At 49.4% G+C, this 22,626-nt stretch overlaps 8 protein-coding genes across 8 annotated transcripts; 7 read left to right on the forward strand and 1 right to left on the reverse strand.

The window, feature by feature from the left end:
• Positions 1–1,070: 1,070 nt before the first annotated feature.
• On the forward strand, positions 1,071–1,640 carry N7500_008281 (membrane magnesium transporter family protein; the record flags this gene model as incomplete). Its single annotated transcript, XM_056679425.1, has 3 exons — positions 1,071–1,126; positions 1,201–1,441; positions 1,581–1,640. The coding sequence occupies 3 exons, from the start codon at positions 1,071–1,073 to the stop codon at positions 1,638–1,640; spliced, it is 357 nt and encodes a 118-aa protein (XP_056529797.1).
• A 1,939-nt stretch (positions 1,641–3,579) lies between these two features.
• On the forward strand, positions 3,580–4,170 carry N7500_008282 (putative GPI anchored protein; the record flags this gene model as incomplete). Its single annotated transcript, XM_056679426.1, has 2 exons — positions 3,580–3,654; positions 3,715–4,170. 2 exons carry the CDS (start codon positions 3,580–3,582, stop codon positions 4,168–4,170), a joined length of 531 nt encoding a protein of 176 aa, XP_056529798.1.
• A 2,283-nt stretch (positions 4,171–6,453) lies between these two features.
• Positions 6,454–7,958, forward strand: N7500_008283 (putative ubiquitin conjugating enzyme E2; the record flags this gene model as incomplete). Its single annotated transcript, XM_056679427.1, has 3 exons — positions 6,454–6,456; positions 6,543–6,860; positions 6,927–7,958. The coding sequence occupies 3 exons, from the start codon at positions 6,454–6,456 to the stop codon at positions 7,956–7,958; spliced, it is 1,353 nt and encodes a 450-aa protein (XP_056529799.1).
• Positions 7,959–9,076: 1,118 nt separating this feature from the next.
• ssdA (mRNA-binding translational repressor SSD1) lies at positions 9,077–13,523 on the reverse strand (the record flags this gene model as incomplete). The annotated part of the gene is made up of 5 exons (XM_056679428.1): positions 13,371–13,523; positions 10,674–13,294; positions 10,254–10,613; positions 9,194–10,194; positions 9,077–9,116 (listed from the first exon to the last, which is right to left on the reverse strand). The coding sequence occupies exons 1-5, from the start codon at positions 13,465–13,467 to the stop codon at positions 9,077–9,079; spliced, it is 4,119 nt and encodes a 1,372-aa protein (XP_056529800.1). The 5' UTR covers positions 13,468–13,523.
• Positions 13,524–15,903: 2,380 nt separating this feature from the next.
• On the forward strand, positions 15,904–17,544 carry N7500_008285 (putative RNA export mediator Gle1; the record flags this gene model as incomplete). Its single annotated transcript, XM_056679429.1, has 1 exon — positions 15,904–17,544. One exon carries the CDS (start codon positions 15,904–15,906, stop codon positions 17,542–17,544), a length of 1,641 nt encoding a protein of 546 aa, XP_056529801.1.
• A 1,639-nt stretch (positions 17,545–19,183) lies between these two features.
• On the forward strand, positions 19,184–20,245 carry bgt1 (1,3-beta-glucanosyltransferase Bgt1; the record flags this gene model as incomplete). The annotated part of the gene is made up of 3 exons (XM_056679430.1): positions 19,184–19,443; positions 19,503–19,796; positions 19,849–20,245. 3 exons carry the CDS (start codon positions 19,184–19,186, stop codon positions 20,243–20,245), a joined length of 951 nt encoding a protein of 316 aa, XP_056529802.1.
• A 754-nt stretch (positions 20,246–20,999) lies between these two features.
• N7500_008287 (uncharacterized protein) lies at positions 21,000–21,803 on the forward strand (the record flags this gene model as incomplete). The annotated part of the gene is given in 4 exon segments (XM_056679431.1): positions 21,000–21,044; positions 21,055–21,135; positions 21,241–21,338; positions 21,422–21,803. The coding sequence occupies 4 exon segments, from the start codon at positions 21,000–21,002 to the stop codon at positions 21,801–21,803; spliced, it is 606 nt and encodes a 201-aa protein (XP_056529803.1).
• A 60-nt stretch (positions 21,804–21,863) lies between these two features.
• On the forward strand, positions 21,864–22,409 carry N7500_008288 (uncharacterized protein; the record flags this gene model as incomplete). The annotated part of the gene is made up of 1 exon (XM_056679432.1): positions 21,864–22,409. One exon carries the CDS (start codon positions 21,864–21,866, stop codon positions 22,407–22,409), a length of 546 nt encoding a protein of 181 aa, XP_056529804.1.
• Positions 22,410–22,626: the final 217 nt, after the last annotated feature.

A 22,626-nucleotide genomic window follows, 5' to 3' on the forward strand; every position in this document is an offset into this window, starting at 1 on the left:
GTCTTTATATTGAGGTTCAGTGTGGGCACGCCGGAACCCACAGGCCAGGAAAATAAGAAGAAAATAGATGAATATCGCTTTGCAATCGTGCCCTGTCAAGAGTCAAAAGGGACATAGTTATGATATAAGATGTATCTGGGAGGTTCATGCTAGTATTTCATTGCTGTTAAAGAAACTATCATGAGCGCCTGAGAGATGCACTCCTCATGCTTCTTTCCCATGTCTCAACTCCTGGGTAAGTATACCTACAATATGAAATGGGTAATCGAGAGTGCTTCGATCTTGATGCCTCTAGTTCCAGACCAGCTGATGAGTCTTATTTCCCCTCCCTGTCTTGAACTATGTTTTCTACTTGTATGGCCAGACTTGAAGGTCTATGGATTCACCGAAGCTGAATGGGCCGACAGACAAATCAGAGCTTTTTGGCTATCCCAGAGGTTGCTGAAGAAGGTCGGAATTGGATAGCAGAGTTGAATAGAGGAACCCTCGCTCAGGGGTTGATTTAGTATGGGTTGTCCATTGTTGTAGCAAAATTCACCGAAAGAAAGTATTTGGGAGAATCGCAGAAGCAGTCGGCTTATAGTAGGCCATATACACCGGTTTCTTGCATCAATTGAACTCCGAATGTTTGTTGATGAAGGAGTACAGAGTATGGAGTAGTTTGCCAGGGTTTAGTCTCGGGGTCTGATGTCGCAAGGAATAAATGCAAGCTTCGTTGAATAAGTCACCCGGGGGATATCCATCTATTAAGCAGAAGACCCCATAGAGACAGAATTACTCACTTTCTATTGTGGGAACAAACAGATGTCCTGAAATCTAAGCCACCTGGGTAGCCCTGGAGTGAAAAACTGATTAGGTAAACCGCGGGATGGAGGCCGGGGCCTCCACGAACCTCCCTCCTACGTATCAAACGGCACCACATCACCGTCCACAGCCAGGGTCCCCAGGCTTCTCAACTCAATAATTCAGTGGGCTCACCTAAGATTATCCAGCGATACGAACAATCCGCAGCGACCGGACCCAACAACCGAACCTCAACCCGCAACCCAAAACCAACCTCACCACCCATCATGAGTTTCCTCTCCCGCGTGGTCACTCTCTTCGGCCTCGTCCTGATAGCCCATGCGTAAGTTCTCTAACCGATTTACTCAATAACCGTATCTACTTCATCTCGAGCAAAGCTAACAGCCCCTCCTGCAGAGGTTATTCGGCCCACGAACACACTGTCCTTTACAGCAACAACACATCCACCGCCCTCCCACAAGACATTATCATCGAGACCCTCGTTTCCGTACTAATCGTCTCAATCGGATTGGTCTTGAGCGCACAGAAGTTGAAGCCGATTAGCTGGCGTGAATGGGCTGGCGAGATTGAACGGAATGGTGGAGCGCGCAACCCATACCTGAGTTTGGAGGAGCGTTACGGATTCTGGGATATTCGGGTGAGTTTTGGATCGACTTTGATGCGTGTCTTGCGGAACAACATTTGGCTCTGAATTCGTTGAGGATGTGTATTTCTTGCTGGACACCAATCATCATTTTGGGCTAGGAATCTATGAAGCTAACATTTGGACAAACTAGACTAAGCGAAAGGAGTTTGCGGACTGGGTCCGCGGTCAGGATGTGTTGATCAAGGAGTGATTGTTGCTCAATCTTGGGTCTGTGATTATGTGCTGCAGTGGGGGAAAGCTGTATAATATGCATTGCGGCGAGGAGTTCAGTTTTCAAATGAGATGTTCAGGTTGTTGCTGGTTATCATATCTCCCTGTCCCGAACTGATGGCCTTGTACGGAGTACCGAGCTTGGATAATGATTACTGGCACGTGCTAGCGATGCAGGGGTGGCAAACCCACCCTTGATGGCGATGTACTTTGTACTCCGTACTCTAGAGGCAATCGAGAGGTCGCACAGACATGCCACTGGTAGGCCCGGGTGCTTGTGACCGAGGCAAGTGGGATCACTGCCATATATAGACGCTTTTGGCGCACCCGATTTGCATTCCTGCGCCACACCGCTGCAGGGTGGCGATACATATGAGTAGTCTAGGCCATAGCGTGACTCTACCGAAGTTATTATTACTCGGCCAATTATAAGCAAGGAGGTTACTGCCGTCTGCACGTTAGCCAAGGCAAGCTTATTTCAGAGTCCGAGAATGCTGGGTTGAGCACAAAAATGGTCGCAATTCCGTGGTACCTGGTGATGAGTACTCTGTAGAAGGGAGTAAGGTCAATTGCCGGTATACTCCATACACGCGTAGCCTGTATTCCTCTAGATTGCATTTGATGTAGTACATGTTTATATGATGTCGCTGTAAGACTAAATTACACCATATGCACATCAATAGTACGGAGTACGGAGTACTACGTACTATATGACCAGTTAGAATAAACACTGCAGTGCTCTGGGATCAAGCTTAAACCCCAAGGTGCACGGTACGAGTATAGTATATTGACCCTCTTTGTTCCCGTCAGGACTAAGTTATATTTCGGTCTAAGAAAAAAGAAAATATAAATATAGAGTCCCAAGCCGTTGACTTGTCTCAACAAGACCCACACATCAGGACGATCTGACGAGTCTTGTATTATGATGCCCAAAGTGCGAAAGTACGGATTACTCACAGTCGAGATGATTTGTGTACAATATACAGAGAGTTGAATGTATAATCGTTGATGCTGAAAATACCCTTGCATTGGTATCATACTATAATATAATATTATGTATCGGATAATGCCCCGGAGTCGAAAACAACAAGGCTGAGCTCGGCATACTTGATTGGGTGAGAGCCGGACAAGGTGATGTCTCACTTAGGACTGGTTTGACTTGGCAAGACACGTAGGATCGCGCCATTTGAGGCAGTATTAATTACTAACAGTTGATATTGAGTCAGAAAAATCACAAACCGAACTGGATTTGGCAGGAATTCGTATGCTTCCACGCGGTCAAGGGTATGTTTCACCTAGGGTAAGCTTTCAGGCGACTGAATTCTGACATTGAGACATGTCTACTCCGTACGGAGTACTGAGATTTTTTATTGTTTTTTATTATTTTTTATTATATTTCTATTTGTTCTGATCACTCTACCATAGTACAGCCCTGGGGTGCTCAGACGCTAAATTAGCTAGTGTTTGGTGCATATTGCCATCCCGTCTGCCAACTATGCCAACTCTTCCAACTATTTCAGAATTCCCTTTGAAGACGACTCACACATTCGATATAAAGTGAATCCATATGTATTTGATTATACTTGCCACATCAAATTGTAGAGGCAAGTGTATAAATCAACATGGGGAGCTGACGGATTGGTGTGACCCCAGAAATCGACCGAAATAGAACTGCAACACCTTGCAGATCCCAAATGGCGCTAGATCCAGACTCTGTTCGCTGACTGGAGCAGAATGTCTATTGACAAAGCCACCTTAGGTCTTACCTGCGCAGTCGACAACATGAGACTTGTCTCCCTGGACAACCAACGCCTTTATAATCCCCCCTCCCCCAGCCTTTCATTTTTGATATCTCATTTATTTTCACTCTCCAAATCTCTACTTACAAATAATTCACCAATAATCTCTAATCTATCACAATGCGTTTCTCCATTGTCTTCACTACCCTCTCGGCCATCGCCTTGGCCACCGCTCAGAGCGATGTCTCCATCCAGGTAAGCGGAAACAAAACATCACCCCATACCACCAAGGACAGCAGCTAACCTTTTTAACAGACTGTCGAGAACCCTGCCACCCAGTATCTGACCCAGACAAACTCTCTCGGTGTCGTGACTGGCCAACCTGAAGTCGTCACTTCCCAGCCCACTGCTGTCACCAGCCAGGCCGCTGCCGTGACCTCCCAGCAGCCCGCTGCCTCCATCCCCGCTGGTCTGACCTCGCCCGTCGCTGGCCCCGGCGCCTCTCACTCCACTCTCTCCACTGCCTCCAGCCGCTCTGCCAGTGACTCTGCTACCGCCACCAAGACCACTGACTCCAAGAGCACTGGTACCTCCACCAGCTCGTCCTCTGACTCATCCGAGTCCTCCAAGTCTTCGTCCAGCTCCAGCGCCAGCTCCAGCTCATCTGCTGCTGCTTCCAGCTCGGCCTCCACCGGTGGCGCCGCTATTGCCACTGCTGCCCCTGTCGGTCTCGGCATGATGGCCGGTGCCGCTCTCGTTGCTTTCCTGTAAGCAGATCACGAGTCTGTGACTGGCCAATGCCATTCTCCCATCTTCTATTGTGCTGTGATGTCCACTTCGGTCTTACTAGATGGAGACCATCTGGCGGTCGGTCGGTTATGTTGATTCATGATTTGGATTAACAGGAATGAGGGACATGAAAATGCGAGCATGGATTTTTTTCTGGGGATTTGCTTTCATCCCCCATGGGTTTCTATGGAATTTGTAATTCTTTATTGGGCAGGACTCTTGTGTTTGCTGCGGTGTACCTGGAGGCGCATATGCACGGCGCACCTGTTTCCAACCTTTTTTTCTTCTATCTTTGTGACTACCTTAATCCACCCCTGGGTAAATACGAGTTTTGCTTCCCTGTGTATTGAGTCTATCGTAATAGTTGCATATATATTTCTTCGTATGCATCGCGAAGTAGTATAGGGACGTAAAGATATTTTAATTTCTCAACAAGACCATAATGACAATTCACATGATCACCGGTAGCTGGCTCATATTCGCAAAAGCAAATCTTACTTATGAAAAGGGGCTGAGAGGCACGGACTGTGATGTATATCCTGCGACAGGTAGGTAGTATACAGTACGGAGTACATACCCTGTAGTCAATCATGTTCACAAGTGGGCGAATCCAGACTTTGTCTACTCCGTACAATATTGTATAGGAGCACGCATTTCATCACATATACCCCGTCCACCGGTTTCTTCAATGGCATTGCCATTGATATAAAGTCAATTTGAGTGCTTGAATTGGCATTCAATGAAAAACATCGTATTTCTTTCAAATGGGACCATATGCTATTATTGCCAAGTGAGAAACAGGTCGTGACTGTCGATCCTGCTAGGGGCATTCTGTACTTGCAAGAAAGATGAGCTTCACACCACGGCAAGCTTCATTTATTGGCGTGTAAATGGCCTGGCTCTTGATATAGGTCATTTTCAAGGACGCGAAGGTATAATTGGAAGTTCTAATGGAACAGAAATGAAAGAAAAGCAGGGAGGACACGGGCTCGGAGCATCAGCTTGGAAGGCTCCTTTGATATGAGACTCCTAGGGCTAAGGGTGTCTTTCCTCCAAATTGTGTATAAGATGGGGCTTTAATGATGGTTCTTTATTGTTGCTAGGCGCTAGTGAGTACCAATCTGGCTTTCAAGGTTCTAGAAAAAGAAATTTTTCTTGGAATCTGGTCCGAGATTCATGGTACGAATCAAGGCTCTAATCTGTTCGAAACAGAAGTCTAGCTTCGGAGAAGGAGCCTAACCTGAGTGAGGGTTAAGGCCAAGATTGTGAGGTATAGACCGAGGCTTTACGCCTGTGTGATATCGCATTGTCAACATGGGAGAGGCATATCTGAATGATTCCTATATCATTGTTCGAAATTTCTTCCAACACCTCATTCATGGACCTGTGCAATGACTACTCCTGCCACCAACACCCATCCGACAAACCGGGGTGATATGACGCACCCAATAATATACACACCCCCGAAAAAAGGGGTTATCTCTTGCCTACCAGCGTCCTGGATCTCATGTGCGCAGTTGATGCGGCTCCACAAACTGACCGGATTTTCTCTCATATATTCTTCACCCCGTCGGCATCGTCTATGCTGCCTCTCTCTCTCATTTGGGAAACTGCCAGCCTTTGTGCTTCTGTGGCAGTTATTCAAAGGAAGCCGAAGATTGTAGTAGAATATCGATATCTAGAGAGAACTCTACAGAGCTGACTGGCAATGCGTGACTTTTATAGAAAAATAGATGACAGATGCGTTCTGAACTGCAATAGTACTTAAGGCTCTATGGGGAAGCATGGATAATTCAGTAGGCTTCATTTATCTCATTTTTCAAGATATCCATAAGGACCTACTTATTCTTGAGCAATAGAAGAGCATGTACATTTGTCTTTCTCCTTCTACTATAATACTGATGTACACATCATTTGACCATATATAGTCAAGGGTCCCTAACCCTTTCCCTTTGATCCCAATTTTCTACGTTAGATGTCTCGGATAGCAAGGGCTACATAGCAAGGACGTGATGAAACATAGGGCTATCCAGACGTCCCAAAGAGGTAATATTAGTTACGCGCATATTACGCGAAAGATATCATGTGACTGACGCGGTACCGAAAAGGTTAGTGCGACCTCCACTCAAAACAAACCGTCGACGAAGTAACCATCTCTTATCATTGTGATTGTGATTGTTGTGATTTCACTGGTCCGGATCACTTTTTGGATTTCTATTCTCCGGCCTTGCTCTAGATTATTACTCTACCACTCAAAGCCTCAGCATGGTGAGTTGTCCCTGTTCCAATTAACACACACTGGTTCCCCAGCAACCAGTATATGCTTGTGCTCTATCTCTGACATGGATATCTAGCCGTCCAACTTGCGCCGGCTAGCTGCCGACCATGCTGCCTTACAGCGCGATCTTCCGCCATACTACTTGCAGCCATCGGATGGTGATGATATGTCACAGCTGACGGTTCTTCTCACGGGCCCGGCGGGCACACCTTTTTCACAAGGATTATGGGAACTCCATCTCAAGATGCCCGATGACTATCCCAAGAGCCCGCCGAAGGCTACATTTAAGACGAGGATATGGCATCCAAACATGGAGGAGCTCACTGGATCTGTCTGTGTGGATACACTCAAGCGGGATTGGCAGCCCAATCTAACCCTTCGCGATGTGTTGGTGGTAAGTTGGTCTAGGACCGCACCGGCGCGACGAGTCTCTACAAATACCTAACATATTTTTTTTCAGACAATCTCATGTCTGCTTATCTACCCCAACCCAGATTCTGCCCTCAACGCCTCCGCAGGCGCTCTCATGCAAGAGAACTATGCCGCCTTCGCACACCAAGCCAAGCTCATGACCTCAATCCACGCTCCCATCCCACCCAACCTCAAGGACGCAGTGACCGAAGCAAAACTCCGGGGCGAGGATCCAGGAAATGTAATCGAGCAGAAAGAAGAAGACGCAATGATTAAACGCCCGCGAAAACAAGCCCGCACCCACACCGCCACAGTCAAAAAACTTGCTCGCAACGCCAATGCATCCGAACAGCCGTCACAGTCTTCATATCCTTCACAATCCTCCTCAAACCCTTTCGCTCAACCCTCCCCGCCGGTGACAGACGACGCCATGAGCGACAGTGAAAACGACGACCCCGCTAGCGCAAGCAAAGAAAACAACCCAATCCTTTCCCCCTCTCCTGTCTATCTTCCTCCCCCAAGTCCCCGCAAAACTGCCTTAGGAAAACGCCCCCTCTCCGTTCTCTCAATATCCTACCCCGAAGACTCTGATGCAGACATGATGCTCATTGACTCCGACAACGACAACGATACTCCCGCCATGACCTCCAATGAACGAAACATCACCGCAAATACACATTCCCGTACCTCTTCACCGCTACGGAAAACACCTAAGCTCTCCCTACTCTGTGGAGGAGTCAACGCCTCCGGCCGCCTCCGCGATGAGATGCCAATCTTCGAGGATCTGCCCCAGCTGCCTATGCAAGACCCTCTCCGTCGGCTGAGCGGGGATGGCAAAGAGAACCGTGGATCTGCAACCGCGCGCAGTTTGAAAGAGAAGCGCGAATACCACCATATGAAGACAGTCAATGACTCTGCTCCCCCTTCTCCAGCACATGCTCAACTACCCACCCCATCACTCTCATCGTCACCTCTCTCGGCCTCTCCAAGTACTGGAATATCCAAGAAGAAAGCCACGAGCGGTGTACACAAGCGCCTTGCCGTCAGAGCCAAGCCGCGCATTGGTATTCGTCGACTATGAAGAAACCATCCATTTATCCGCGAATAGACGCAATATTGATGGATTTTTCTCGCGTTGCAATTTAGACCTCCGATTCTTTTCGATAATTGGAAAAAACCCAACTTATGACTTGATTGGAGCTAGTTCTTTCGTTCCGGTTTTGCTTACTCTCCCTCTATCCAAACCTATTTCACCACTCCTACCCCTGTTAGCGACATTTCTTGATACCCTTGATGGTCTGTTGAATTCAACTTGACTCACAAACTGCATGAAGCGAGGAGCGAGGAGAACTGTGTGGAGCCGATTCTATTACATTGCACTGGGAACATGGCCAGGCTGGGAAAGGTGGTCCTGGGGTTACAATCTGCATTGGCTTTGGCAATCTTTACCTGATTTTCTTTTTCATGTTCCTTTGAGAATTCACATAACACTTACATTTCTTGATGATTGTTTCAAGGTTACGTGTAAATATCGTAATGCCCGAGAAAAACAGCAGCAAAACCCTTCAGTGTATTCGTATAGGATGCCCGAATCTCGCAGAGTCCAGTTGGACGCTTAGCGCTGATGCTGGAATTACAGAAAGCTGCAAGTTATAGGAATTTGTGAGCCTGAACTAAACAATTCACTCAGCCTGATTCAAAACTCATTAAAATTAACCTAGGCAGGGAGTAGACGGGATACTGTATGTACTGCCTACGCATATAAGCTCTGGAGTAGATATAGGTAATACCATAGATTAATGGAAGGATTTCTGGGACTATCGAGCTATAATGTCCTTCCCAAGTTTCAATTCTCGAAAAGAAAAACCAGGCTCTGGCACTAAAAGATTTGCCCAGGTTTTAACTAAAATGCTCAAAAAAAGACAAACAACCGCTTTGCACATATAACAGGATAAGTATAAGAATCCCAGGACACGTCGGAAAGATGATGGGTAGAATTTGGGATTGCATGAAGCCACCACGAAAAAGCGTAACCAAGGAAAGATGTGCCGATAATGATATGTTCGATCCGCGCCGGGATTGGATTATGTCCGTAGGCGTGCACGAGACAACAGCATGCTTCGCTTAAGCGAAGGATTTGCAGAGTGGTCATGCAAGAAATATATCCCATGGAAGAAAACAGAGCCACGCTTCAGGCCTCTACAGGGCGTAGGGGTTGACAGATCGAACAGTGAGGCATCTGGAATGATAATCGGAGTCAGTGAGGAACGGTCATTTGAGAGAGAAGAAAAAAACAAGCTGAATGGGAATACATACGGAGGACTCTTGCTCAGGTCGGTCTTCAGGATGATGGGAACACGAGTCATCTCGGTGACATCCTGGATGAACTCTCCATCCACTTCACGCAGCTTGAACAGATTCAAGTACTTCTCTTTGTCGGTCAATTTGTTCTCGGGTGCATCACCGCTGCCAGAGGCAATCTTAGGATCCGAACGGGTACGGTGAGGTCCCTGCTGGTGGTGGCCGTTGCGCGTAGGCGATGGGGGCATGCTTTGAGTCGAACGGTCGGCGGAGTTGAGCGACACACCGGCTGCCATTTCAGTGACATCATCCACATCTTCATCGTCATCGAAGAGAGCATCGACATCGTCCGCAGACATTGTACCAGTCTCGGTTTGCTTACGCATGGCCTCATCACGCTCTCTGGCCCGCTCTTTGGCGGCTTCGGCCTCGCGAGCAGCGGCTGCGGCTTGAGCAGCACGGGAGTTACCGGGCTTGGGACGCTCGTCCTCGGGGATGTATGCAGACGAAGGAACACCCTTCTCCCAGTACAGCTCGAGTACCCGACTATCCTTACGGTATTCAGCCTTCTTGAGTGGCAGCTGGTCACAGTGCACACGCTTTTCAAACCCATATTCTGGGATGAGGACGTCAAATGCAGACTCGTAGACGCATAGTACAATACCCTCGCTGATGAGATCACCACCAATCTCGCGACTCTTGCGATCCATCTTACGACAGGCCTCAATGTGCACACTCTGCTCCTGAGCGTTGAGAGCGGAGTCCTTCTTGTTGTTGCAAAGATCGGCAGTTTTGGTCAGCGACTCGATATCGTCATTGAACTCCACGGTACCCTCGGAGAGCACAGCCTCGAGCTGACGGTGCACTATGATATCGGCGTAGCGCCGAGAAGGGTTGGTGAAATGGGTGTAGACCGGGACATTGAGCATATAGTGCTGGCGCATTTCATCAGGAGTATTGCTACTCACAAAGTACTTGGCACGCTGCATGGCCTTGGCAATGAGAGTCTCCATACCCTGCATCATGTGTTAATAAATGTATTTATGACTGTAAGAACAACAGAAGAGACACTTACCTTGCGAAGATCAACATCTTGCACCTTGCAGAGAGAGCTCTGGAGGCTGCCACTGCTGCTTGAATCCATTTCAAAGCCAAGGCGGTTCATGCGTTCAACAAACAAAGTAAGGCGGCGAGAGTTTGGCGAGAACTGACGACGCAAGAAAGCCCTCTCCGGCATAGCACTGACAAGCTTACGAGCAACGAAGAAATTGGCCTGGTGGCTCAACTCCTCAACAAGTTCGTGTGCTGGAGTCGACTCGAAAATATTGTATTCGACTGGCACATTCTCATCATCGAGCTGCTGAAGCAGACGCTGAACAGGAACGTCTGTCACACGGTTACCGAAACGGGCTTCGCGGAACTTGCCGACAGTGTTCTGAGTGTTCTTGTTAGCATGGGGGAACCAAGACGAATGGTAGAATCAGGAAAAACTTACGTGCAACAAGTGGATACTGTCGGCAGAGATGCCACTGGTGTTGACATCAGACTTGCCCTGAACAAGTGCATTGACCTGGTCATAGTCAAGACGGCCAGTGCTCTTGATGACACCTTTGCCGATCCAGACATCCTCATCCACCACACCGGTGGCGGGATTGGCCTTGAATACCAGACTGACCGTGAGGCGATCTTCACCAGGGACGAGGGAGCAAAGCTCAGTGGAAACACGGGGAGGCAACATGTTCATGATCCGATCGACTAAATAGACTGCAGTACCGCGCTTCTTGGCCTCGCGGTCCACCAAAGAGTTACCCTTAACGAAGTGAGCGATATCGGCCACGTGAACACCGATCTCAACTTTGCCGTCGGAAAGGCTCTTCACGTGGAATGCATCCTCGAGGGACTTGCTGTCGGCGGGGTCAATCGTAAAGATGGTCTCTTCACGGAAGTCACGTCGCGACGCCAGGGCGTCACCTTCGGCAGAGACGGACCAGTCCTCCCAGCCAATGCTCTTCAGCACAGCATCGGAGAAGTCATCTGAACCAAAGTTGTTGTCACGGAGCAGGGCATCAGTCTCAACCCGCAAGTCACCCATCTCTCCAAGCTGCTCAACGAGAGTGCCGAACGGGTGAAGAGACGTAATGGGCCACCTCTTGATAGAAGCAACAAAGATTCGGTTGGCGTAGTCCTGGTGCTTCTCAACAAAGTCCCGAGGTGCCTGCTCTGTGGGGATAGCGATAAGTGGGACACGCTTATCAGTAGGCTTGAACCAGACAATCTTTGGCTTATCCTGATGACGGTCATTGTGGGAGCGGCCGTGGGCGCCATCTCTGGCTTGCCGCTCGGCCTCCTGCTTCTCCTTTGTAGCCTGGCTGCTGGGACGCAATAGGCCTAGGGTACCTGAGAACATCTGACCCGCGACACGCTCAATGACCGCAACGACGTGGCCGGCGTATAAAGGCTTCTGCTCGTCGCTGATCTCATCTTCCTCGCATAGAAGAAGGCTCTGGCCCTCGACCTCAACATCGTCGTTCTTCTTCTGGGTAGGACGCTGGCGAAGACTTCCGCGGCGACGGATGCTCCCATCCGGACCAACTTCCTGTCTATCGCCAGTAGAATCGGAGCGACCAAGCTTGTCAGTTCCAGCAGTGCTGTTGGAGCGGGCATCAGTGATATCCTTGCGCTTTTTCTTTTCCTCCTTTTCTTTCTTCTGACCCCACACCTCGTCTACATCGAGAAGTTCAATTGCGACATAGTCACCCTCGAGGGCGCGATTCCGATCTTTGCTACCGCAAATGAAAATGTCGGCATCCAGATCGTCAGTGGTCACATAGGCATCGGAACGGTTCTTCTTGTTGACGCGCAATACACCAGCTACCAACTGTCCATTGCTAAGGAGTGCAGGAAGGTTTGCCTGAGGAAGGTAAGGAGTGAAAAGGGTCTTCCGCTGCTGCTGCTGCTGCTGCTGTTGCTGTTGAACAGACATCTGCGGCGGGGCGTGCTGGCTAGCCTGAAGACCACCCATACCCTGGGCATTCTGCTGCTGAAGCGCTTGAAGCTGAGCCAGCTGGAGGGGATTCAGTTGCTGACTACCAAACATCTGAGGTGCCATCATGACTTGGCCCTGAGGAAGTTGAATAAGCTGAGGTTGGCTTCCATACTGGAATTGGCCAATAGAGCCCATGGACTGGTTCATCGAGCCGCGGGAGCGGTGGCCGGGCTGGAACCCACCCTGCTGCTGACCCACGGGCCTCTGCTGATCCTGGCTCTGGGATTGATTGTTGGGCTGGCGCCAGTTGCCCTCGAAGTTTCGCGAGGAAGACCGAGCATGGCCAGCCTGGCTGGCTCGCCGTTGGTTATCAGATTGGTTAGTTGAGGGCTCACTGGCTTGGGGGAATTGGAAACCGCCAGCACCGCGACCGGAGATGGAGGCCCGGTTACCACCGATGGCCATCGATTGGCTGCGGCCATGGCCACCAGCTCGCATGTTTCCGGCTCGCTGAAAGGCGGGTCCCTGAGGTCCCTGGGGTGCCGGAGAAGCGCTGGACGCAGGCTTGTCCTCCGATGAAGACTGGTTATCAGACCCACTTGCACCAGGAGCAGGGGCTGGGAACTGGAATCCTGAAGCTGTTCTCTTCTGCTGGGCCAGCTCGGCGGCTTTCTTGGCCTCAGGAAGAGCAAGTGAGTGGCGGCGCTGGTGACCACCGCCGGGAGGACCTCCACGACCACGGCCGTGGCCGGTGTTCTCATTCTTGTGGTTATTGTTGTTTTGGCCCTGCTGGTTAAAATCGGCGTATCCCGATGCTCCGGAAGACGGAGCAGGGGGTGGGCCCATGGGAAGACCAGGGAGGGCAGACTGGTTGCGACGGTGCGAATGCTGGTTGGGCCCGTTCATTGGCACTCCAAGCTGCTGCTGCTGTCCGCCTTGTGGGAACTGAAATGCATTCACTTGCTGTGGGGAGACACCGCTCATAGAGGCACCGGGTTGAAACGAGGGCACCTGGCCCAGTTGCTGGGGCTGCAGCAGCCCCATGTTAACGTATTGTTGGTGTGTCGCAGCAATTTGTTGCTGTTGCTGCTGGAGCAACTCGATCTGTTGTTGAATGGCTAGTTGTTCCACTGTGAAAAAGTTCAAGTTAGCTGATATGGTGGGACTACGACTTTATAGTGGGCGGTCACGAGGGTGGTCACATACTCATCAACGGGGTGAGCTCAGATGGACTTCTCCGATGAGCGATGTGGAACTTGCGGCCACCGGGGCCTTGAGGCCCAGATTGACTTTGTTGATCCATGATCCGAGATGATAGAAGCTGGCAATTACTGTAGAATGTAATATGTGTGTTGGGCGGAATGGATCCGGCGACAGGAGAGACTGGTACTGCGCCAAAAGGCAAATGAGCCGAGTGAGATGGATCACAGGCCGACCAAAAGGAATTTGTATGTGCGGATTGTGGTTTTCAATACGTGAATTATCCTAGAAGAGTGACAAAGAGCGGATCAGTCAGGGTGCAGGATAGCAGAAAGAACAAGAGAAGGTGAGAAGAGGCGGAGAAGGGCATGCCAGAGCGAATATGAAAAGTACGAGTCCTAAGGCAAGGGCGGACTCAACGGAAGCTTCGATCTCAGGGGGAGAAAGAAGCAGACCTGACTATGACCTCACAAATAACACCTCAAAAGCGGCAAGGGCAATCAAAGCCGGGGGACACTTCTAAAAGCAAATGTGTGAAGTAGATCAAGATCCTTTTACCTGCAAGATGAAACTAATGACGACCTCCAAACCCTATCATTCCAATATGACGTCTGCAGAGTTCAATGGGAATGATCGCTTTTTTTTTTGTTACAAGTCCAAGAGGCGATGAGAGGCAACCGGATGATGGTGAATAAAAGTCGAGGTAATTGCACGTACAAGGTAAACTTGGATCGAGCAACACCGTAGCAACGGAACGAAGCTTTAGACGGCAGTTGGAAGGACCGAGGGGATGGAGCTGTGCTGGAAAGCACGACTGCAACCAAAAAGCACCTCGACGGAGGACCGGGGTGGGCTTTGAGTAAAGAAAGCCGTTGAAACGAGCTTGTCTTTAGGATGATTTCAAGTTCTAAGACGGGGGATTCAGAGTTGATTCCCGAAGAGAATGACAGCAAATACTGAAATTAGAGGGAAGGATAGAATAGACGATGAAACCATCGACTGATTCAACTCGAAGGAGTGATCTGGGGGGGAAGAAGAGAGGGATGGGATAAGAACAGAGAGGAGGGGGAAAGGAGAAGAGGAAAGGTGATGCTGGAGATACAAAGAGGTGTGGGGAGAGGGCCATTGGTACGGAAAGAAAAAAAGAGCACGTTCGGAAATGACCGAACAACGTTTAATTACAGCATTTGGCGCAATAATCCTTGAGTGGATCATGTAAATACCCTAACAGTTATCCGCCATACTCCGTTCCATCAGCCATGGATGATCGCCCTACCACTTCATCATCATCCTGATGCATCCGTTTGAATTGCTTCAAGTCCCCACTTAAAGTATTGAGTATGATCCTTTGAGTCTGTGGATGGGAGCTGGCAATCATCATGTTCGGAAACTATGGCTCTTCCCCCATTCATCAATTCAATTATAGAACAGCTAGTGGGCTGACTACATTTAGTTTAGGGTCTTTTCAAAGCTAAAGAAATACTATCCAAGATTCAACCCTTGAACATAGCAGAGAAGCTTGGTAGCAAGAATAAAGTCCGGTTATCCAATACATAAGCGTATAGATTTGAGATCTATGCACCTAGGTAGTATCTTCTATATAGTCAAAATGGATGATGCTCACAATGATGTAAACGTCAACGCTTCCAGGCGGGAGCGCGCCAGGGAACCGGACCGGCTCGCGGGTCCAATGCTTAGTCATTTGTCTTGAGCCCCAGCCCTCTTTAGCAAATCTAGTAGAACAAGCAATTGGCCTTGATTGGAGTCTAAATATTTCTGGCATTACTCTCTTCTGTAACTTAATATGCCCCTCCGTCTTATTAATTGGTTAAACTTAGGAGTTATTAGGGCAAGCGCGTTTAATAGCTGATAGTCGTGGCCGACCTAGTAAGGCGGTGATGGGAAAGCGGTGAAAGGAGTTGGAACTTGAACGTTAAATTTTACAGGTAATTTATTTTCTTTGGCGTCAAAAGTGAACAGTGAGGAATTATTAAAGGCCAGAGATAAATCGATGTACGTTGAGCACTCGGCTCGCTTATCATTGGATGTTTATGCAATGCAGCCGAACGCTTGATTTTGTTTGTACCCCTCGAAAGTTATATGCTAATCTCAACCTTCCCTTAGCTCCAATCTCCATGGACCCTCCCTCCTACTAGTCTTGACGCGACAAGGTCGATTATTCGCTCGCTGCATGCGCAATTCGCCTTGCTCGTTACCTATCCTAGAACCTTTGGTGCAATTACCCTCGAGCTGTGCCTTTCATCCCACCCCCTCCCACTTTCAATTTCAGATTGGTACCACCAGCTGCGTCAATCGCGAACATCACTTTGCTTTGAGGTATTGTTCTAAGCTGAAGGCGCTTACTTCCCAACTCTCCTGATTACGGACATGTTCTCTGGGACTTGAGTTCTCCATATTCTTTTGACCATCCTTTCCCCTCAGTCCTCCGAGCCTTCTCCGCAAACTTTCCCTAAACGTCCAGTACCACTTCTCACCACAAACCCTTGGAGAAAGCCACTTACACATGTCGACACCCAAAATGACGCGGTTCCGAACCCACGTCCCACCCCTGGACAGCCCGTCCAAACAACTCATGCTTGACCTTGTCCGCGACCTCGAGAAAGTCAAAATTTTCGACGCCGACCTGAAAAAGGTCCACCAATATGAGCGAAAGTTGTTTTACGAAAATCTCGACCGGATCGACAGTGAGCGTGAAGCGGTCCACACAGCCGCTCTCGACCAGGCCGCCGCCTTCCACGACAGCGTCCGCGAGGAAGCGGAAACGACATTGAAAGACCACCTCCGCGCCGAAGAGCAAGAGCGCCTACGGAAGGAGGAAGCGACCCGCAAGGAACAAGAACGCGTTGAGCGCGAGAGGGCTGAAGGATTACGCCGCGAACGAGAAGCAGCTGCGCGTGTTGAAGCCGAACGCCAAGCTAAAGAGCAGGCCGAAAAGAAGGCCCAGGAGGAGGCGGCTAAGAAAGCCGCTGCCGCTGAAACTGCGCGCAAAGCCGCAATTGAGGAAAAACTTCGCAAAGAACGCGAGCAGGCCGATGCCGAGAAGCGCAAGCAGGATGAGGAGGCCCGGAAGGTACAGGAAGAGGCCGACCAAAAGGCTCGCAGCCAAGAGCAGCAGAAACTCGGTGCACGGAACCTTTCACCTGAAGATATCCGAGTGCAGCAACGTTATGTTGAACTACATAAGACTCTCAAGGACATGCGCAAGTGGCTTAAGGACCTCGGCCAAAGCCAGCCAGACCTCAAAACGACCATGGGCAACTTACGGCGCTCGATCAAGAAATCTGTTGGTCAGCTTCGATCTGGCACTGGTGCCAATAAACAACAGGTTAGGACCCTCCCCCCACTCAATAGATGTCATTGTTTGGACACTGATTATTTGACCGAAACCCAGATTATCCAACTTAAAGCCGAGCTTGAAAAGGCTCTTGCTTATTCCGAACCAACAGTGGATATCCGAAATTTTATCGCATTCCCACCGGAAGAGATAGCAAAAACAGAACAAAAGGTACCGGCAATGCTTATATATGGATTGAACATTTTCGCAAAGAGCTTGGTATCCTCTCTCCTGGGCGAGGCATCAATCAAACAATCCCATGCCGAGCCGATCGGCATTGTTGCCGCCCAGATTTTTTCCTTTGATTGCTTCACATACAAAGGATTGCACATGTCCGACATCCTATGGGCCAAATACCGTGTTGTTTGTCCCGCTCTGTGGGGATTCGTAGGCAATGACAAGACCGAAGGAGGCCGCCGTGTCATGGGTTGGTGGCGTTCAGCAGACACTGGCTCATGGGTCACCGAGGAAGTTCACATGGATCGCATGACAGCTCTCGGTGCCGGATATGCTGCTATGACTCTACGAAATTTCGCCAAATCACCACGTCAGAACCCGTTCCCCAACACCATGTTCTGGGCATCTATCCACAAGATCTTGGCAATCCCACCTTCGGAATTACAGGAGACTCAAGTTGCCCTCCTGGCAGCCCTCCTCCGATCTTCCGGTGAGAGGATCCTGGGATTCTTCGGCCAGTATGGACTGGCTCTGATGCACTACGTCATTGTTGACCTCCCCCGCAAGCTCCAGCGGGAGACCATGGCTGTGACCCAGTTGAGCACTCTGAAGGAGCTGTATCTGAAGGAGAAGAACTTTGCATTGTGATTTTGGCTGGCGGGCGTTTGGGGAGGAGGACGGAATTTGAAACTTTTAGGATCTAGGTAGCCTCGACAACGATGGCTGGAGGCGAATAGAAACAACATGGCGTTTTTTTGTCTAGACTGGCGACCATCGCCGGATATCATACCCACTACGAATCATGTCAAAACCATTTTGTATGGTTGAGCTTGTTGACAATAGCTGAAATCCTTGAAATGCCAGCACTATGAAAAGCACCCGAGTAACTCTGGGAACAATTGAACATTGGTTACATTTGCATTCCACGCGGCTTCGGCCCCAGGAATTCCATCTAACATTCTGACAGGTCCACTTACATACCAGGTAGCTTAGTACAACAGTACACAACGATCATCTCAATTCCAATCCCAACCAACGCACCATACTTTGTAGACCCCCAACCCCCGTTGTATTCGAGTGTTTCCATCATTTCTCCAACTCTGAGTCCTCACTGGGGGACATTCGCTTGATGTACCTATTCATTCGACGCATGGGACTTGATTTGTTAATTAGGATTCAAGGTAAGGTTCTGTCTATCTATGCTGTACATGACTTGTCATGTTTGCCTTGGTATAAGAAGAGTAGTTTGTTTTTTGACGTTTTGCACTCGCATGTTATACTGCAAAGTTAGCTAGAGATATACCGTTTCTATTAGGTACTAGGTAACGATACAAGCTCAAATGACCTACGTTTCTATTGTATGGCAAGTACCTTTGTTCTAAATCTTAGTGACGTTAAGAGTGGCTCTGGTCCAGGGTGGCAAGCAATGACATGGGGCCACCCCCTGAAAACCAACCAATCCACGAGAGGTAATATGCAGAGTACAAAGAGACATCCTGCATGTAACATGCGTTTGCATGACCATGGTGATTAGCTAACTGTAAAACCTACAGGTGGTGTGAGCTATCTCACATTTCGCTGCAAGGGACAAGACCAGGGATGCACGACTGTACACTGCTTAGAGGCGAAAGCATTTGTGAGAAGAGAGGCCGAATTGGCCAGATCCTACGTAGTGGACCACAGAACGTCCAGCTCCAATAACATCTTTCTGTGATTATTTCGAAGCGATCAAGATCGACGATGATGTGGGCGGTGTGGACTGAAGATAATAATATGATTCTTTGCCATCCGATCGATCCCCCCAATACTCTCCACATAGGGGCGCTGTTCCAAGGATTTGAACCTGGACATCTGGGCCAAGTGGGCATTGCCAGGACGCCATGGCAAATATATCAGAGATGGCTGCAAACAACTCTGGGGTGGGAGATCTAATGAGCTTCAGGAGTAGAATATACAGAGTACTGTTTGTCAAGATGTCCCTATACGGGTGTAGACAAGCTCAGTTGGGCAGTCCAGACCTTTAAAGGGGAGATGTTTCATCCATGGATCCAATTATAGCACCCTTGATCCCGATTGGCTCCAGTTGACCCCCTAAACATCAAGTGGAGTCTTTCCTCCGCCTTAACAAAGTCCCATCCTGTCAGGGCCTAAACCCTCATTTCACCCCCCGAATCTCCGAACCTCTGGGTCTTTCTTCTTGGTCCCTGACGTACTTCCCTTTTTCTTTCTTACCTTCCTTAATCTTGTCCGGTCGAATTCTCTCTTTACATCGACCTTATCTTTCACAATGCGTGCTTCTGCTCTCGTTTCTCTCCTGCTGGCCGCTGCCCCGGCCCTGGTCTCTGCTAAGGGTACTCTTGGTTTCTCGCTCGGCAACAAGAACGCCGACGGTACCTGCAAGTCCACTAGCGACTATGAGGCCGATTTCGATGCCCTGAAGGGCCTGTCTACTCTCGTCCGTACCTACTCCGGCACTGAGTGCAAGACTCCTCAAAACATTTTGCCTGCCGCCAAAAACAAGGGCTTCAAGGTCGTCCTCGGCATGTGGTAAGACTTTTTTTTTTTATTGCCCCCTAATTGGAACTATTTCTGATTCTTTTCTTCAGGGTTGGCAAGCCTACCGATACTAAGAACCTGCTGGAGGAGCCTTCCTTCAAGGGAGATTGGGCCGCCATCCAGAAGGCCATTCCCGGTTACGAAGACGTCATTCACGCCATCACCGTCGGATCCGAGACTCTCTACCGTGGTGACTTGACCGGACCCCAGCTCCACACTTACATTAGCCACGTTATGGACAATGTGCCCAAGGGTGTCCTTGTTGGCACCGCTGAGAGCTGGAACAAGCTTGCTGACGGCACTGCTGACGTCCTGTTCACCAAGGAGCCCGTCGTGAAATACGTGTAAGTGAAGAAAGAAGACAACAGGAGCTTTGCGCCATACTGACCTTCGCAGCTTGGCCAATGCTTTTGCTTACTGGCAGGGTGCTGCCGCCGACAAGGCCTACAAGACCTACTTCGATGACATGACCGGCGCCATGGAGCACATTCAGAAGATTGCCGGTGACAAGGCCGACCAGATCAACATTGTTACTGGTGAGACCGGCTGGCCCACCGATGGTGGCTCTGACTACGAGGATGCCAAGGCAGGTACCAAGAATGCCGAGAAGTTCTGGAAGACCGGTATCTGTGGCATGCTCGACTGGGGTGTTGACCTGTTCTACTTTGAGGCCTTCGATGAGTCCTGGAAGCCCGATACCAAGGGTGACAACGGTGAGATGAAGGATGAGCAGCACTGGGGTCTGTTCACCGCCGAGCGCAAGGTCAAGTTCGACACCACCTGCCCCAAATAGACTGTGTGACTATCTGTTCGATCATCGAAGTGTCTTTGCTTTGATGGCTTGCCCGCAAACAGCGGTTTCTTTTTCAGATTGTATTGATTTATTCCGGGGATACTTATATCCCACTTCAATGGAAATATGGTTTAATTGTCTGTGTTTGTTTTAGCAAATGATAACATGGGCTAGCTGCAGCGTCGCGCTGAGCTCAATTTCCAATTACATCTAGATTACATCTAGAGCTGAAAGACCTGTGATATTGACGAAAATGGCGGGTTTAGAACCAAATTCGGCGGTCATCCCATCCTGATGTTGGCTACCTCTTGAGTATCAATATGGCCTAACTTGTATGGAAGTACCATGTACCTATGTACTTGATTTCCAGTCTACCAGCACGAATGCAATACTGTCCACTGGTGCTTACGATAGGTCCAGCTGGCTTGGTGCCACTTCTGCATCACTCACATTGCCAAGCGGCCTCAGAAGTCTGGTAGCCAAGCGTCGCAGCTAAAAGCGTTTCGCTATCTTCCTGGTAAGCAAGAGGCCCAAGAGTAAAGCTCAGGCTCCTCGAGAGTCAGATTATTGATTCTGACAAAGATGCCAGCTGAATTTGATATTTCACGGCTACAAAGTCTGTGTGGTAGATGATGATAGCCATTGCATTAGCAAAGGACTCGTATCAATCGGACATGGGCTATATAAGCCCACGTAGGATTTAGCACAGTTCATTGTTGTGGTGTTTCCTACTACTGCCGTTCAATTTTCAACAATGGCAATTTGGCGCTGTGACTGCCAAGGCTGCGACAAACCGGCTGTTCGTATAGATAGGGAATGTTTTCTTTGTGATCGCCATCTTTGCGTGGAATAACCAAGGCCAGAGTATTATACATGCCCGAAATGCGAGGGTTGGCAATCGAATTCTACGAATTGAAGCAGCTACTGATTTCTTTGGTCTGATCATACTTCGAGACTTCCTTTAATCACCACTACAAGCCCCTTCATTTCCTCAGGACCACCACGACGAGTTGAAAATTGCCAGACAATGGGTATCAAAGGGGCAGGAAGGCTTTGACATCTCCCTAAATTACCAGCAGGATGTGAAGATACCGTCCTCGCATAAATTGGGTCCCCACGAGATTCTTGTTCGCATGCATGCCTCGAGTCCTTATCGCGAACTAGTCATTCCTACAGTATGCCTGGATCCCACAATGCCATTTTAATACAACCTAATCTCATTCAAGGCATCAATGGACCGAGCACGCCACCAGTCATTCCAGGCTGTGACGGAACTGACATAGTCCAAAGCGTGGGAGCGTGCGTCCGTGGTTTTTGTGTAGGCGATCGAATACTCACTCGCGATGCCCCAAAACTTGTTGGATCTCATGGAGACGACGCATTCGCAGGTGTCGCTTATACTCTATCTTACCTTGGTCATGGATCTGGCGGCACCCTTCGTTCCCAATATGTTTTCTCCGAAGCGGACCTTGTCCATGTGCGGAAGTCTTTCGACTGGGTTCCTGTCTCTACCTTGATCTGGACCTGGACTACCACGTGGAACGCTCTATTTGGTTGAAAGGGCCGGGAAGCAGGGCCGGGCTCGTGGGTGCTGGTTCAAGGTACCAGTGGGGTTAGTATGGCAGCTCTGCAGCTCGCTGTCGCAGTGGGTGCGAGAGTGATCGCGACCACTTCGTCTGATGAGAAAGGGGCTCGTCTAAAGACGCTGGGTGCGACGCACGTTATCAACTACCAGACTCATCCGGAAACCCGGGGTGAGGATGCCCGAACCCTGACTCCTGGTGGACGAAGCGCGGATTTTGTCATCGACGTTGGCGGAACTGAAACATTGCCTGTGTCTCTGGCAGCGGTGCGGGTGGATGTTATTGTTCTAGTCACTGGTCAAGTTGGGGAGTCCACCGTCGATGCTGTGTCTATGTTCGCTGCTCTGCTGCATACATGCATTGCTCGTGGCATTCTGGCCAGCAGCCGTAACCAATTTCGGGAGTTGGTTCGCTTCATCGATGACCACAAGGTTGTGCCGGTGGTCGATGATGTGATGTTTGAGATGGCGGAGGCTAGGAGTGCATACATGCGTCTCAAGGAAAAGAAACACTTTGCTAAAGTTTTGATTAAGGTTGATTGGTTGAATCTAAATCGTGCTGTGTCAATTCGTGTTCCATAGCTACATCCCTTACAGCGAAATAGCGGATAGGAACAATGCCATGTCATCTACGGAGTAATTACAAGCCAGACTTCTGAAGCAGATGATCGGAAAAAGCAGCCCCAGCCACAGCTTATACCGGTCTCTTAACACAATTGGAAATTACAACAACACCCGAGGATTGTCAAATTTTACTAATTGCCCAACACTCGCGATGCGATCAAAATCTAGGATACTG

Source organism: Penicillium coprophilum (assembly GCF_028826855.1).
Source record: "Penicillium coprophilum strain IBT 35676 chromosome Unknown utg000005l_segment0_segment0, whole genome shotgun sequence".
NCBI lineage: Eukaryota > Fungi > Ascomycota > Eurotiomycetes > Eurotiales > Aspergillaceae > Penicillium > Penicillium coprophilum.